Source organism: Mugil cephalus, chromosome 16 (assembly GCF_022458985.1).
Source record: "Mugil cephalus isolate CIBA_MC_2020 chromosome 16, CIBA_Mcephalus_1.1, whole genome shotgun sequence".
Lineage (NCBI taxonomy): Eukaryota > Metazoa > Chordata > Actinopteri > Mugiliformes > Mugilidae > Mugil > Mugil cephalus.
The window spans coordinates 22,648,573-22,666,272 of NC_061785.1; the positions used below are offsets into that span (position 1 = coordinate 22,648,573).

Genomic DNA, 17,700 nt, shown 5'->3' on the forward strand with positions numbered 1-17,700 from the left:
CACTAGGCTTTCTTCCTCTCTCACACCAAGTGTTTCTCTCTGTTTCCTCCTCCTCACTGTGTGTGAATGTTTAGTATATGAGCAGCAGAGAAGAATGAGTTGTGGAGGGAAAGACGAGACAACAACCTAAGAAAGAAAGAAGGGACGGTAGCAGAAGAGTGGGACAAAAACAAAAATCAAAACCGGAAGCTTTTTATCGCCAGAGGAGAAATACAGGATGGTAACGTCAAAAGTAAGAATCCTTTTTTTTTTTTTTTTTTTTTTTTTTTGCAAAGTTCATTCTGTAGAGAAACAAATTATATATATATATATATGTATATATATATATAAAAAAAAACAACATAAAAAAAACTGCGGCTTGTTGCTGCAAGTTGTCAACAGTGACCCAGGTGTGCTGCCATCACACTGTTCTCACTGTGTTGAGCACACACAGCTGGCCTGTACACCTATTTAATACTCCATGTGCAAAATATTTCACTTGGTATTTTACATGTCTAAACACATTCACCCTGAACCATAGGACAAGCCTGGCCCATGCACCAGGACTAAACCAACTGGCAGAAAAGTTCTATCATCATCATGATTTTCCTGAAGCACCAAGCTGTTTTTACCCAGGACGTATAGTAGAAAAGCATTCCTTACAATTTATTTAAAAAACAAACAACACATTTATGAGTGAATTAATTCAAGGCTCTGTGACAATGGGGAGCTGCTTTCGCTTTGTGGGATTAGAGCACAGCTTTGACTCACCACCCACCTCACTGTACTAGCAGCTTCTCACTTATCTTCTTGTCAACAAAGATCTGAACGGGGATTTTGATGTGGTCAGGATGACTTCACTTTCAGAATGTAGCACCATGAGACCAGGGTTTATGAACTGGAAGTTTTTCTCAGTTTGAGTAACCACTGCTTCTTTTTAAGGTAGAAATTATTAATAATGAACCATATCCAGAACACAAAATGAATGCCATACTCACACAAACCAGAATAAATACAATTTAAAAACAACCCCTGGTATTTGATGGGTTGAATCTCAGGAGTGGGGCGGTCGAAAACAAATGAAGACCCTTACAAAGGCTGTCACCATTGCAGCTGTTTTGTTGTTATGACGCTAAATATAGTCCAGTCAATATCCTGTTCCATGGAGTACTGATGGCCAGTCACAGACAACTGCAGTTCTCTTTTGGTTTTCTAAATTGTACATGCTATAAAGCAATTTTATATGCATTCTGACAAAATATTTCAGGATTGTTTAAATGTAGTGGCTTTCCATAGAGAGTGAAATAGTCAGGGACATATCTGATTTCTACACTGTTATATATTTGAAGTTGGTAAAATTTACAAAGTTAACATTGTGTCTTAAAAATGTGAGTAAATGCAACTTGAAGAAAACCTCTGTTTCAACTCGAAAAGCTTAGTTATAGCCAGTGATCATTTCATCCTGATACTATAAGTTAAAACTAATTAGGATACATTATCCAAATTTGATCTCCCAAAATCAGCCACTCTGGCTCACATTCCTGGTAGGGAAACGGTTTGTAAAATCCACCCATCCATTACGAATGTGCTGCTAACAGTTTTGCTGATGTTGTAATACTGTGGTTTAATCCTTTTTTGGTTGAGCCTTGTTTCAAAGTTACCATCATTTTATAGTAATAGTTCTGTCTAATTAAAAAAAAAAAAAAAAAAAAATTAAAAAAATTGAGAAAATGGTGGCAGCTATTTCCCAGCATTCTTATCATATCACCTCTCCTGCTACCCCATTGCCTTTTTCATCACAAAACTTGAGACATGAGTGAAAGGAACATTGAACATACAGGCAAAAAAATATTTTACTATTAACTAACTTAACAAACAATAAAACTGATTTAAAAAAAAAAAAAAAAAAAAAACTTTCCATGATTATTGGTGTTAAAGAGAAGAAAAATGTTCTCATAATGTGATGGTGCTGTAATGTTTTACAGGTTATGACATCATAATTTACTATTTTGCTGCTAAAAAGTGAGATGAGCAAACTTTTAATGCAGATGAGCAATGGGAAGGTTATCTGTAATCCAGGTCACGGTATGTATAAAAGACGTTTAAGTAAGGCAACTGAACCTTTTTTTGATTTCATCACTCATCCAAGTACCCTCTTCACTTTTTTTTTTTTTTTTTTACAGCAGTGATGAGGTCTTCCACTGGAATTTGCTCTGGTGTTATGGCAAAGTCCTCTCCTCTTTCTCTGGCAGAGTGAGCTCTCTGTCACACAGGTTCTGAACTCACTTCTCCTAGATGTCCAGCTACATGGTGCGGTCATCCTCCACGTCAGTCCTTCAGATTGGTGTGGATTGTTGTCTTTGCAAAAACAGAAATTCTCATTTTTTCCATTCCTTACCTTTAGAGTGTTGTGAGGTTTGCACCCTTTCTACAAATACTCTGGTAGCTGTGATGTCAGTTTATTGAATATGTCTTTGACTTGGATTTGAGAGCATTGATAGTGAAGTGAACCTGCCTCACTCTCCACACCATTCTGACCTTCTGGAGTATCTGTTCCGCTTTGTGGCCCTTCATGTTATATCCAAAAAAAGGTTCACTTTAGAAGGACTGAAGGAGCTACTCGGGTGAGTCCAGCTGCAATTCTTAGATGTATTTTTGAATGGAGGTGAGTAACGTCATTTAAATAGTGTGATTTCCCTTGCAGTGGTTAACATATTGTGATATTGGTTGCAGTACTAATCTGCAAATCAGTTGAACAGGTCGCCTTATGCGTCACCTGCTGCATCATCCCAACCATTTTTTTTTTCCTCTGGAGTCATTTAGTTTTCCGTTTGTGTCTTGCTATATATGCCACTATATTATTAAAATGAACAATATAGGGTGTGCAGGTTTGCGATTTGAGATACTGTATAGACACCCATAAGTCCATGACGAGCTGCTCAGCTCAGAAAAACGTTGGAAAACCCTTTGAATGGCGCTCAAGCACAACAAGTACCACCCAGCACTATTTTGAACGGGGTTATGGCTTAGTGCCGATCAAGACGATATAACTGGTGTTAAGAAACACAAACAAGCCTGGGCCCTTTTTCCAGTGATGTAATATGGACAGATGAAGGTGGATATATGCATTGCTGACTTACATTTAAAGCAAAATACCAAAAAAAAAAATTCCCCCTTTGAAAATGTTTTGCTGTGTATTCTTCCACTTCACTGGACTCTACCGACGTGATTGATGGAAGGTTGAGTCCCACCCGAGTAGTGGTCTGTTTTGTGGAAGAAATAGAAACTTTTCAAAACTGCAAGATGGTGTCGTTGAAGATAATCACAAAGCATGTTCCATGGCCATCATTCATGCCGAAATAATAACAATATAAAACAGTAGGACATTTGGTCCAGTTGTGCTATAAAAGTACTGTAAAACCTGAACTATACTGTAACTTTAGATGAACAAATTTATATGAAAAATTAAATTTTACAGGGTTTACCTTCCAAATTTCCAGAAAATGAGTCTCTACGACATAATTGTGTGTGCTAGCAGTCATCTCTCTGCTTGTCTATGTTGACCAGGGTGCAGGTCTTAATGTATATCTGTGTATAGACTGAGAGATAACCGGGGGTCAGTAGTGGAGGTTTGCATTGGAGATAGATCTATAAAGTAAGGCATGGGCACGACTCACAGCATGTGCACACCAATCTAATCTGATGCATACGCTGATACGTTCAAGCATGTGAAGGCTTGTAGGTACAGATAAGCCGAGACTGCAAGCATGGACGCATCCACCCACACACCTCACATAACCTTGCTCCTCTCCCTGTCTTTGTCAGTCTCCATCCTGCACCTCTGTAGACTTGGAGAAACTTAGCTCTGAAGTAATTCAGGAATGAAGGATAATCAGTCCAGTGCAGCAGCAGGCTGTGGCAGTGACAGATTTTAAATTTAGCTGTCAAGTTGAACATGTAATTAGAAGAATGTGCTCATTTCCTTTTATTATTGAGAGAAATAATCTCTTTATAAACAGAACAAGTTATATAATTCTTTCTCAATGTACACTGCTAACAAAGACACTTTAATTTGAGTGTAGTATCAAGTCAGTAGAATATATGGGATATTGATCATTGTTAATCAGTTTTAGCTGCTTTGGTGTTGATGAAATTAACAGGTGGATTAGAGGGGCAACAACGAGACAACCCACAAAACAGGAATGGTGTAACAGTTTTTCTCTCATCTTTTCTGACTATTTCTCAATAGTTTTACATTTGGCTAGAGTCAGTGTCACTACTGGTAACATGAGGCGATACCTGGAGCCTACAGAGGACGGCACATCAATACATGCAATTGCCAGAAGGTTTGCTGTGTCTCCCAGCACAGTCTCAAGAGCATGGAGAAGGCCGGACGGGGCTGTGGAGGTCCTCAACCCATCAGCAGGGTCTTCTCTTCTGTGAAAGGAGGAACAGGATGAGCGCAGCCAGAGCTCTACAAAATGACCTCCAGTAGGCTATGAGTGTGAATGTTTCAGACCAAATAATCAGAAACATACTTCATGAGGCTGGCCTGAGGGACTAATGTCCTCTAGTGGCTGTGTGCTCACCTTGGAGCTCAATTGGCATTTACCATAGAACTTCAGAATTAGCAGGTTCGCCACTGGCCCCCTGTGCTTTTCACATGAGAATAGGTTCACCCTGAGACCATGTAACAGGCGTGAAAATGGAGACGCTGTGGAGAACGTTATGCTGCCTGTAACATCGTTCAGCATGACTGATTTAGTGGTGAGTCAGTGATGGTCTGAGAAGTCATATCCATGGAGGGACACACAGATTGCTGCCAGGTGGTGCCCTGGTTCAGATCTTGGAGAAGATACCTCAGGACACCATCCGTCGCCTCATTAGCAACATGTCCCAACACTGTCAGGCATACATGCAAGCACATGAAGGCCATACAAAACACAGAGTAGTATTCCAAGTTGTTGCGGTAAAATTTCAGGTAAAATGGACTAGCATGCAGCATCATTTCTTCCTCTTCTGAGTTCAGCTCTCTGTTAATTGATCATTTCCAAGAAACTATGTGGCATCCTTTGGTTCCCAACACATTACCCAGTCCATATGAGTATAGATATTCCCTCTTGAGATCTGAAGTGCTTTCAAAGTGGTCTTTTACGTTTTTTGAGGAGTGTATTCAAATATCACGGTGTTACGCCTCCTTAGATGGCAAGTGAAAAAGGAGACATAAACACGAAAATCAAAACAAGATTGAGTCAAAAGGTTGTGGGAGCAAAAGAAAAATGATTTATTGAACAGAAATTTACCAATACTGAATATAATTGTGGAGGAGTGTGAGACAAGGTGCCAAAATAAATCAAAAAACATACAATAAAACTGGACCTAGTCTGACACTGAAACAAAAAGACATACCAAAAACCCGACTCTCTTATCTAAAAAAAAGAAAAGAAAAAAGGAGTGTAATCAAAAATAAATAAACTGGGGGCTCCAACTCCAAAACATACCAATTCTCTCAGATTAACACCATGGACCTTTTTTTGAACCTGAAAAAAATGTGAAAAACTCACAAGATGAGTCTCAGTATCAAAACAAATGACCACCAGCTCAAGCAGACAGAAAGTAGTGTGTGTACCCCTGGATCATTGGGTTTTGTTCTTTTATGCTGAAGCCCTGGCTGATTGGGCAGCTGTGCTCTACAGGTGCAGGTTAATTGGTTACCTGAGAGCAGAGAGAAGAGGGAGGGGGAGAGAAAACAAGGAGAGAAACACACATACCTGACCCTGACCCTATCTGTCACATAACACACGGTATACACAAGTATTTAAAACAAAGCAACTGAACTTGGTTTGAGATCCTTGAACATGTTTCACCTCTTATCCACAAGTCTAGTCCTGGGGTTGCTGAGTCTTCTTTCGTTGTTGTTGACAACAGTAGTGTTGCAAACCTTTCGGCCATCATGTGAGTTGTTTGTTTCACGGGGGTTGAGTGCTGAATAAGTGTGAAGTGAAGAAGTATTTGACCAGATGGGTGTTTTGCTGTGAGTTTGACTTTCATTAGCTGATTGGAAGCATTTTTGTTGCATTAGGCATGTTGATCTTTAACTGCTGATACAGTATGTCTGTGATAATTATGCATCTTCTCTAAATAACTTGACATTTTTACAGATTACTCCCTTGACATGTCCAGGTTAAATTAAGTTGTAAAAACACATTTCTGTTATTATTTTCTACTTTATCACTGAACTGCACTTAGCTCTGCTTGACATAGGTAATACAGGTCATCTCACCATCTCATAGTTTAACAGTGTAATTCCCTATACACACAAACTAGAAATTAGGTGGTATGAGTGGTATAAAGAAGGAAGAAACACATGAATGTGTTCACCATTTGTTTGTATAGATCTAAAATAGTCAGACATAATGGATCAAAATGAATAAAAGCAGACTGCTTTGACCTATGGTTGGTGGAACATTGGGTAGGTATGCTGTCTTCAAAGTCAACCTTTAACCTCATGGATTATTCTGTAATCTTCTTCCACTCCAGAAATGTGTGTGTGTGTGTGTGTGTGTGTGTGTGTGTGTGAAGAATGCCCATTTGGTTGCGATACTACTCTTTGTGATTTTAAAGATGAAGTTCAAAGACTTCTGAGTTCACGGTTAATCCTCACTTAATCTTGTGTGTTCAGTCCACCAAACTCGGATTCTAATCTCTGCTTCATACACTGACCTACAGACTGCCTGCCCTTATACTTGAGTGGACCACAATTCTTTGAAGTTTCAAGTAATTAAAGAGGATTTGGAAGCATATAGAAAGAGGCACCTCATCATCCGATCTTTAATTTAAATAGGTGATATACTACACTAAACTATACCACAGGTCATTTCAGGGAACTTTACATAGTAATGCATTATATAATCCATTATATTATAATTCATTATATCTATAGAAGCATAATAAATTCGCAATGAGCCTCTCTTGTAGGGCAGGAAAATTTTGGGGTGGATGGTCTGCCTGAGTTAGTTGGAGTGAGGGAAGCAGGAAGACAGAATATGATTGCTGTGATGAAACATAACATATTGACATGCAGTAGTACCATAACTATGTTGAAAGAGAGAAGAGGAGAGGATGTGAGGGATATTCCCAACCATATCTAGCCCTCACTATCTAAAAAGAAATATCTTAACCCAAACTAAAAAGTAAACTAAAAAAATAAAATACAAATAAAAGTAGAAAGGCCTGCGTGTCCTCACATTCTAATTTTGGAAACTACTAAGATGGAGCTAGGTTACTGAGGGCTTTGTATGAAAGAAAGGAGAATTTATGTTCTACTTTGGATTATCCAGTAAGCCAATGAAGAGAAACTAAGTTTGAGGAATTATGATCATTCTTTGTAGGTGCTGCCAGCACTCATTGCAACATTTTTGATTTATTGAGACCTAATGAGGCACAAGTGAAAAAAAAGGCAACCAAGCAAGAGAATGTTTGCCCAGCGAAGACAGCTGGAGCTTCCTAAGCAGATACAGTGTTGACAGGTTAAGCTACTGAGTAACTGTTCTTAAATGGTCTAATGCAACATGTAAAAAGACAGAATGTCAGAGCTAAAGAATTGTGTCACCTGCCAGATAACTGTGGCAGATGTATGATGGCACAGCTTGAAGGGCCTGAGGATAAATCTGACCTAATAATGTGAACACCGGGCTAGAGGAACTATACAAGAATGATTATAGCAAAGTTCACTTCTGCCTAAGTTAACCGTCTATGTTTGGGCAACGCTGTTTTTGTGTGTAATGTAGATGACCACAGCTTGCGTGTGTACCATGCTGCTCCTCTGGGCCTGTTCAGTGGACCCCTATCGGACACCCTACAATGAGGGAGAAGATGTGGACTCCAGACGGGAAGAAATAGACTCAAAGGACTACCATCGAGATGATCGAGATGTCAGGTATCCTTGAAGCTACTTTACAAGTTTTTGCAGTTCAGTGTCCAACACAAAATATAGAGTGACACTGACATATGCTAATAGTGACTATGTCTCAATGGCTTTGGCATTTGTGTTTTCTTATCCTTTATTAATCCCACACAGGGAAATGGGTTTTCTGCGTTTAACCACAGGACAGACACAGAGGTTTTAACTCAGCTGTGGGCATAGCATTGATTTGAATCAGTGACCTCACAGCCCAAAATCTGCCTCTCTATCCACTCTACTGCAGCTTACCTCACATAGAAAAATGTAGACTACATACTGGAGTGGGCATATGAGTAGTAGAAGGAATATTTAATGCCTTGGTATGATTGTACTCTATGTAAAGTCATAAGAAGCCAAGGGAGTGTCGACGATGCTGTGACCCAGGTGAAGAGATCCCCCATCAACAGCATTACCCGCAGTACCAGATAGTACCACAGATCAATATCACTCTGCTCAAAGGTAAGTAATACGCTTTAATATTCCCCACTGAAGTGTTTGGGTCAGTTTTCCAGAAATCCATGCATGGCATGACTGTTTTTTTTTTATCTTTCTGTTGCTGCTAGGTGAAAAGGGTGATACTGGTGAACGTGGACCTTATGGAAAAGCAGGCAGAACCGGTCAGGTGGGTATTCCCGGTCCCAATGGCATGAAGGGCAATAAAGGGAGCATGGGCCACCCTGGCGAACCCTGCAAGTCCTACTTTGCAGCCTTTTCTGTTGCCCGCAAAAAAGGTCTTCAGTCGAATGAGTACTACCAGACACTGGTATTCGACACAGAGCTGGTGAACCTCTATGGCCACTTCAACATGTTCACTGGGAAGTTCTACTGCTATGTGCCTGGTATTTACTACTTCAGCCTGAATGTGCACACATGGAACCAGAAAGAAACATACCTACATGTGATGCACAATGACCGGGAGGTGGTTATCCTCTACGCCCAGCCCAGTGACCGGTCCATCATGCAGAGCCAAAGTCTGATGTTGGAACTTGAGAGAGATGATCAAGTGTGGGTCAGACTATTTAAAGGGGAGAGGGAGAATGCCATCTTCAGTGATGACTTTGATGCATACATCACCTTTAATGGACACTTGATTAAGCCTAAAAATGAAGTCTAAGTATAAGTCTAGACAGGAAGTGTCAGCTGTCATGTTAAAAAGTTGTGTATATGAACAAAACTGACAGCCTACTTAATATGCTATGTTGCTAGGGTCATGTAGACAATGTCACTGTCATAGCTAACTGGTCGGACACAAATCAGGCCTAATGCAAGAACATAGTCCACAAACAGATGTTGTTCTACAATAGCTCCAGATCTTTATGCAAGCCTTTGTCCAATATGATCCTCTTATGCACTGTACAAAGTAACCTCACCTAATGGAGGCTACACTATTATCTTGTCCAATGTTTATGTGACTATCAAATACTACTGCCTCTTTTATTAGCTGTAGGTTGCTTTGCTTTAAACAGATTTAAAGTATACTATATTATTATTATTGTATTAGATTGATCCTTTTCGATCCTCTAATACCTCAGTTTACACTGTAGAATTTGTTTGAAGGTCGAGACCAGTTCAAAATACTGCATGCCATATACTATTTAATGAATCACCCACACTTAGGCCTGAAGCAACAAATTTTCTGCAGCTAAGAAAAGTTTAGCGAATCCATTTTGTAAAACATGAAGATTCTTCCTCATCAAAATCTAGGACCTACAATACCCATAAATTATCTTTACTCTTATGTCTGTGAATAGGGTATGTGAATGTTCAAGCAGCAGCTAGTGTAGCCAGGAGCTTAGCCTTCCAGCAGCGATGAGTAAATAACAAAAAAAAAAAAAAACAACCCTCAAATAATTCATGTTACAGTCAGTCACAAATAATTCCACAACGTTTAGCCCACAGTAATTGCTTGCTTCCTAGGTAATATATCCGTTCTGTTGTCTGTCTTTGGCAATTCTTCGGTTGTTCCAAATATCTGGAGCTTAAATAAATAATGACAATAATACTGTATCTCAGTATTAGAATCTAACCATTTCATATGAACTAGTGTAAGATCATTTGGTCTTAATACAAGCAGTTAATATACATCATTACATTTTCTGTAATTTTAATTGATACTTATAACAGACTTTCAACAGAACAAAATACTAATACTTTTCATTCCAATCATGCGTGGAGTCTGTTGCTGTTGATGTTTTTAATACTGTAAATTCACACTGTATATACATACTGATATATATTGTGGATATATATAAGTGTGGATATTTCATCAAATAAATTTATCAGCAGATTGTTATGTTGTGATCTGTCTCTGACCTACACCTGTATTTTAGGTACGTAAGAGAGATTAATGGAATAAACCAAGACTATGTCTCAACATTGGAGGATGGTTTGTTTCTAGTCTCCCAGATGTGTTAACTTGGTTGGAAATGTTTTGACTGGGATGGACAGTTGACAGTTGGGTCACCAGAAGGATATTTCATAATTAAAGTCTAGAAAGGACATGCAGACCTACAGACTTATTCATTCATTGTCAGTGCCCTGGAGCCTTTTTTATGTGAGGTGTCAGTGCTAACCAATACACCTCTGTTCCTCCCTGAAAAACAGGTATACAGTACAAATCAGGGGCTTAATCAAGTATTTTACCTGTCATCATCTAAATCACTTAAACAATGTCTAAGACTGGTTCTTTTTGTCTACTATGGGATCTTTATCATGACATGCCATTAAATTAACATAAACAAGATAAATGTTTTGTCCAATTTTGACTGAAATTAAGAAATGACCAAAGGAATGTGGCTAAATAATGACTCCATGAACCAAGGAAAAACAAACATACACACTTTTAAATCAGGAATGTATGAACTTTATCAAACTTCACCGATGCTGGTTCAAAGACTAGGATTGGCCATGGGGCTACCAGATACATTCTAAAAACCTGGAATGCTACAGAAGTGCAGACATGAGTTTGAAAGCAGCTGACTGTGACTAACACCATTATTGCATCATCTGGATCTTGTACTTGACAGGCAAGGCTGCACCAGTAGCTGCAGAGATGAGGACGTGGTGGCTAGATTTATTTTATCCGGCATCATAGATAAATGTAAGAAGATCTGCACTACAGTGGAAATGACTTGGGTGTGTTTGTGTGTGTACTTGTACCGCTATCTTTCTGAGAACCAGTTTAAGTTTAAGTTAATCAGGACATTTGTGTAAAGTGAAGACATTTTGGCCGGTTCCACTTTTTTGGCCTTATTTTTTTTGTCTGTTTTGAAGGTTGAAACTCAGTTTTACGGTAAAGGTTACAACTAGGTCAGGGTTATGGTTAGGCATTTAGTTGAAATGGTTAGAGTTAGGGTAAGGGCGTAGGTAATGCATCATGCCAATGAGTGTCCTTACAAAGATGGACGTACAAGAATGTGTGTGTGTGCGTATGTGTGTGTGTAAGAATCAAACTGAGATCTGTTTAAAGAATGTAATTTATTCTAGTCTATTGCAGTCCCTTTAATCTCACTGACTTGTTGTCTGTAATAAATGGTTATTAATAGTAACAAATTCGAATTCAGATGAATCAGGTGCATTATCGGAGGCTAGGAGAAGATCATTCTTAAATTTGACCTGTATCACTCTTCAAAGGAGTGACCAGTTTCATTTGACCTGCATGACCAGACCCTGGCACAGCAAAGACGCTGCTCTTCATTGGGCAGAAACTCTCTCCAACTACAGAGATGATCGACAGTTAATGGAACCACACACAGTGATGGACTCCCTTCCTCTCACAGACTGGTAACACCACTACTAATAGTGCACACAGCATGGCTTATCATCCGTGTAATTGTTGTCACTACACATAAACGTGCTTGCATTTGTCCATTAAGTGCTATCATTGTGACTTTTTATAGTTCAGTTACCGGGTAAGTGACTTTGCCGTAGCGTCTAGCATGTAAACTCGTAAACGCGTTCCTCTCCAAACCGTGCACCTTTGGAATAAGGATACAGGCCTTATGAAACACCCTCTAAACACAGACACATGTGCGAGGGAATCTGCAAGATTTCCTGCTCCACAAATTCCTTTGCTCTGACCTAACCTGTGTTCATGGCCTTCACACAGAAACACAAACACACACATTCTGGCCTGTACTGGACACACGCACGACTAGAGTACACTACAGTCTCACTCACTCACTTTAGTTGAATTCTTCTGGATACATGCATTTATCATTTGCATCTCAAAAACTCTATATAAGTAAAATAATTAAAACAATAATGCAATATATAATATATACAGATATAACAACTAAGAAAAACAGTTGACCTTGTACAGTTTGTTTTGTGAGTGCCTCTAGGTTTAAGTTTAAGTTAAGACAGTGACCGTAGTAATAGCAGAAGGGTTTTATTCTTTGTTTTTTAATTGATCATAAATAACTCTTCTAGGTAGCTTTAGTATATTTTGTTAACTTTACACAGTCAGGCCAACTCCCCCTTGTTTCAAGGCTTTACCCTCTCCTCCAGCCTGCCTGCTCCAATGTGTTCACTGGTGCTGCTCAGAGGATTTCAGCTTCTTCTGTTCCACAGAGTGCTGTTTATTCCTCCTCTGCAACTATACTTTTAGAGAATATTGTTATCTGCAGGGTTTGTTGGGTTTGGGCCTCAGCAGGGTCAACCGTTTTCATTACCCTGGATCATTTCATTTTGTGCCCAGACTGACCTCGAGACAGCTTTGACCTCTTGAGATTCGACAGTGCGCGATGTGAACACATTTATGGCCATGTTTACTGTTCTGATTGCTAGTGCCCTGCTCTTTTTTGCAGAGTTTTTCTTCTGCTTGCAGCGTACACTCAGTATTGTGGCAGATGCTGCATGATACGGTGTTCTATATGACGTTCATTAAAAGACATGTAGGGTTCAACTGTCGGCCGCCGCTGACAAGCTTCACTGCAACCCTTATGGTCATGATTGGTTTCCCTGCAGGGCCAGTATAATATATATGTGGCAGAATTATGCATCAGAAAAAAATAAATAAATAAATAAAATCCTGGCACATTTATCTGATAACAGGTTTAGCCATTTAGCAGTAGCATTTGGTGTCACGTTGTGTATACCGTCCCTCTGGTTCCCTGGAGTTAACTGAGTAATTTGTGCGTCTGTGCGAGGGTTGGATCTCTTCTCTCCTCCGGGATCTTTCTGTTTTGTGGCAAAGCCAGAATCCTCTGGAAGTCTGTGATGAAGACTAAGGGGGTGACCAGATGTTGGCAGTCAAGTCTGGGACTCCATATTTTCAGAATCAGAAACATATTTGAATCTTTCTCACAAAGTATTTTACCATGGATATCTGTTTGTTTATTATTGGTTTCTAAACCTGCACATTGCTACTTTGTGATGTGCTATAGAATTACTATTATTTACCTCACAGAAGTTTTGAAATGGTTCAATCTTAATTCAATTATGTATGCACAATATATAAGCAAATACAGTATACATATATTTTAGACACAAATATCTGTAGATTATTATATTGTATTGTTTGTTTTCTTTATTGTAGTTTCTTAAGCATCAGTGTATGGCATCTCCACTGTAGAGATACTATACACAGATGCTCCACTGATAATTACATATCGTCTTCTTATGTGCAATGATGGTAATGTTGGACACACCTTCTCACTGAAGTCAGCGTTGATTTCACTCAACCACCACACGGTGGCACACTTCACTTAATTATCTCAAGTTACTGTCACGAAAGGCTCCTGAGATGAGACGGCTGTTATTTGTAACCCATCCCAGGGCTTCAGGTTCATCAGAAATAAGGTTATCAGCTAACTGAGTTGCAACATGAACATCTCTATATAGAGATAAATAATTACTTTGTTTTCAACTCACTGAACACAAAACAGTGTCTCATCTACCACCTTATTTATTTGCTCAGTTAGGAAATGGTCCAAGATGGATGTTAGGATCTAACTTTGCCTAATGCCTTGTTCACAATTTCAATTTATTATTTTGATTTGTTTCAGTGCTGAAAAATCAGAGGTTGGCACATTGATCATCACTGTAATTCAAAATCTGCCACTGTACATACAGTGTAGTCGGGATGCAACAATTATATGGTCGACTGAATGTTAGTCTGCAGCCTGGTACAGAGGAGCAGAACGGATCTGCAATAAGATGCACATTCTGTCTTATTTTATTTTATTTTTTTGGCATGGTTATATGCACATATTCTTTCAATTCAATTACTTGTCATTCCCTATAAAATTCAAAGTGCGCAATTTGCGCGTTGTGCGTGTTTAAGCACCCATGCTGTATTCTCAGTAACTGAATATTTCTTGAGCGTCTCTTATTTTAGCGTTTGCTGACAGCACAAGTGTATCTAGAGAGTGAAACATTAATAGAAAATGACACAAACATGTATCTTGAAAAGAAGTTATGACAAAGCTGAGTTGGTGACCAGTTGGAGTGACTGAGAACTGTCTGACAGCAGGACTTTGTAGTGACTGGTTCTCAACCAGCTGCTATGAATGTGACTAAGTAGCTTCAATTATTTTAATAGTCATAAGCTACAATAGTTAGATTAGTTTCTCAACCAGGAGCAGGAAATGAGTTTGGTGTTACACAGCCATCAAAATGAATTAGTTGACAACGATCCCATACCATGTGGATGAAAATAACAACACACGGTTGTCCCAATTAAACGGGCTGTCTGCCTCTACGGCATCATATCGGGGTCACCTGTTTGTCTATTAATTTACCAAATAAGGAACACATGTCACCCGTTGCCTTGTCCTGTGCTTTGGTTGTAGCATGCAGCTCCGCAGGTCCCTCGGGGGCTTGTGGGAACTCATGAAATGCAGCTATCAAAGTGCTGGACGCGTGACTTTATATGTGAGGCCTACGAGCTATATCAATTTTTAATTCGGTGAGTCCTTTGAATAGCCTGCTACAGACGAGGTGGTGTCATCTATTTATTAGCATATGCCGATAGGATGCGCGTACTAAATAATCAACCTCCGAGGGGCTACTGGTGAGACATTAATATTTCATAGCGCATGCTGTACCTGTGTATATATAAACATAAACTGCCATGGTTGTGATTTTCATCATGCTTTATTGGATATTAAAGATTAAGATCTGATCCCTTCTTGATTTTTCGTTATGGGTGCAATAGTTTTCAAAAAAGCTACGACTGCCCAGCATCAAAAGAAGAGACGTGGAAGGTGAGTCTTAACTGCTCACAGGTGCTGGTCAAGCTTAAAGGGCCACATCTCTCTAGTAATGTGCCGCCCATTATTTCTGTTTTTAGGTTATTCATAGCACATTCTGTTACTGAGAGGGATCCACTGTTTAATAATGTGATGTAATCATTTGAGTTTTTGGGGGGAGGGGCGTCGTTTTGTTTCTTGAATCTGAGGCTGCTATTTTTCTAGTAAAAAAATGGGGAACTGAAACTGAAGTCATGTAATCACATTTCGTGCCTAATAATTGTGGTGCATCACGCTAATTCAAAATACAACGTGACCATAAAAAGGCTGTGCTCATTGATTGGGGCCATTAGCTGTAATGGCCCAATACACCTGTTATGTTTAATTGATAGCTGCCACTGTATAAAATGTACGGGAAAATCTCAAGTGGTTTGCAAATGACTATCAGCCCGAGGCATGGTTTCTCCCACCGTTAGTCAGTGAAGTGTTCAAAAGGTGGAGATATGTTTGGGGACGACAAGGTCAAAAATGAGAAACAAAGGGAGTAATGAAAGCAGGAAAGGATTTGTGCCGGGAGGAAAAAACACAAAGAAAACACACAGAAAATGAGATGATGATAATTTAGGCACATTTTACACACATTCTGTGTAAAATGCTGTAAACTCTGGTTCTTTTTGTCTCATTAATGCGGCACACCCAGCGACATGAAGCAGTGTGCCGACACCTCCCCTTGTTACTACTGATTGAAACAACAGGCCTGTTTTTCCTCTCCTGCTCTGCTCGCGTCTCAACCATGATCCTCTTGCTCCGCTCAGGCCAATCAATGATGGGATGGCAGCGGCTGCGTCAGCACCGTCGAGAGCTACCCCTTCCACAGCCACGGCAAGTCAATGCTGCCTGTCAGCCTTCGTAGTCTCCTGTGTGTGTGTGTGCGTGTGTGTGTGTGTTGTTTTTTTATCCATTATTTATTCAATCATGTACTCTTATTGAGATCAAGATCTATTTTGTTGGAAGACAAGAAAAGGGAGAGTTCATAAAAATCACCACTGACCCATCACACAAATATGCAACAGACAGGGACAGGTGTACGTATACACTGTTTCGTGTAGTGCACCTGAATGTCATTGTATATGTTGTGCAGTGACCATAAAATTAATCTTGTGAATCCAAACATATGCTTGTGTGAATGGTTGATTTCTCTTTCTACATTCGCCCCGTGACCTGTCTGGGACCTGTCTCGCCCTGTGACAGCTGGGACAGGTTCCAGACCCCATGCGACCCTCCAGAGGACAAGCGACTACAGGTAACGAATGGATGAATGAAGATGTATCACACTGAAAATGAATGAATAAATGAACATGAGACATGAGATCTGCATATTGTTGAGGATTATGAAATGATGTGACCCAAATACCAGATGTCAAACCAACTGTGCATGCGAATGTGCTTATTTGTCTGTATGTTAACCCTGTGGTAGACTGGCGGCCTGTCCAGGGTGTATCCTGCTTCTCGCCCAGTGATCACGGGACCCCTCTAGAGGATAAGCGGTACTAGATAATGAATGAATAAATTAATGAAGTCTTTGTCATAAGTTAATGATTTCCCTGTAGAGTTTACAAAGCCCCTAAGGTAACCCTGGAAGAAAATACTTGAAGAAAGAATGAAAAAAGATCTCTGCCTTCCTTATTAATAGTTAACTTTCCCACCCGAAAACAATCTGAATCTCCCCTGGAAAGAAAATCAAGAAACTTGCTGATGATAGCCTTGAACAAATACTCCATCTAGGTTCGGTCATCCAACTGTATAAATAAGCGTATATAGCTAGATATGTACTGCAGATGCAGTCATACTAATGTCTAACATCATTGCGATATTTGACTGTATTTCCGAGGAATAGATGCCTAATGGGAAGACCACCAAGATTTATTATTAGTCAGAGGAATACACAGTCAGCAGGTGAACACAGGGTGAGGGTTATGACCACTCACATGTGCTCCTCTCATCTCTGTTAAGACCTCAGCATCAGCAGCAGCAACAGGAGATTACGAAAGTATTAATATACAGCATCTCAACCAAGACATGCTGTCAGTGGTAGTAAGAACAGCTCATATTGGCACCGCTACCACAAAAGTGTGACAGGTGCTGCCATTGTGGGAACTATATACAATACAATCAGCAAAAACAATGTGGCCTAACATGCTACTGGTTAGCAGCATTAAGGCTGCAATAGAGATTACATTGGTTCTACAAATACTTGACAAAGATAGTTAAAAACTTAAAATAATTTAAAAAATGAAAGAAATATGGGTAAAAATCTAATAAAAAAAGTTCAAAATTTGAATATGAACAAACAGAGAAAGGGCGCAATATTGTGCATTTGCATGAATAACATAGAATTATTTGTTGCAGGAAGGCGAGTTGATGTATTGTTGTACAGCTGGATAAAGTTTGCTATGAATGATGTCCTGTAGCATTCACTGTGGGAGCGGAGCTGAATCCATTTGTTGAAGAATGAGCTCTGCTGTTCCATCATAGTCCAGCAATTTTAATGATATTTTGATGAAG

General features: G+C 39.5%; 1 protein-coding gene and 1 long non-coding RNA gene across 2 annotated transcripts in view; one reads left to right on the plus strand and one right to left on the minus strand.

Annotated features, from left to right (window-relative positions):
• c1qtnf1 (C1q and TNF related 1) lies at positions 1-10,318 on the plus strand. Its single transcript, XM_047610041.1, has 4 exons — positions 1-232; positions 7,770-7,918; positions 8,286-8,401; positions 8,506-10,318. The coding sequence occupies exons 1-4, from the start codon at positions 218-220 to the stop codon at positions 9,054-9,056; spliced, it is 831 nt and encodes a 276-aa protein (XP_047465997.1). The 5' UTR covers positions 1-217; the 3' UTR covers positions 9,057-10,318.
• The window catches only part of LOC125022997, a 27,185-nt gene continuing 13,802 nt past the window's right edge, over positions 4,318-17,700 (minus strand). Inside the window, exon 3 of the long non-coding RNA XR_007114514.1 lies at positions 4,318-4,416. This is a non-coding gene — a long non-coding RNA (uncharacterized LOC125022997). The remainder of the gene's footprint in view (positions 4,417-17,700) is intronic.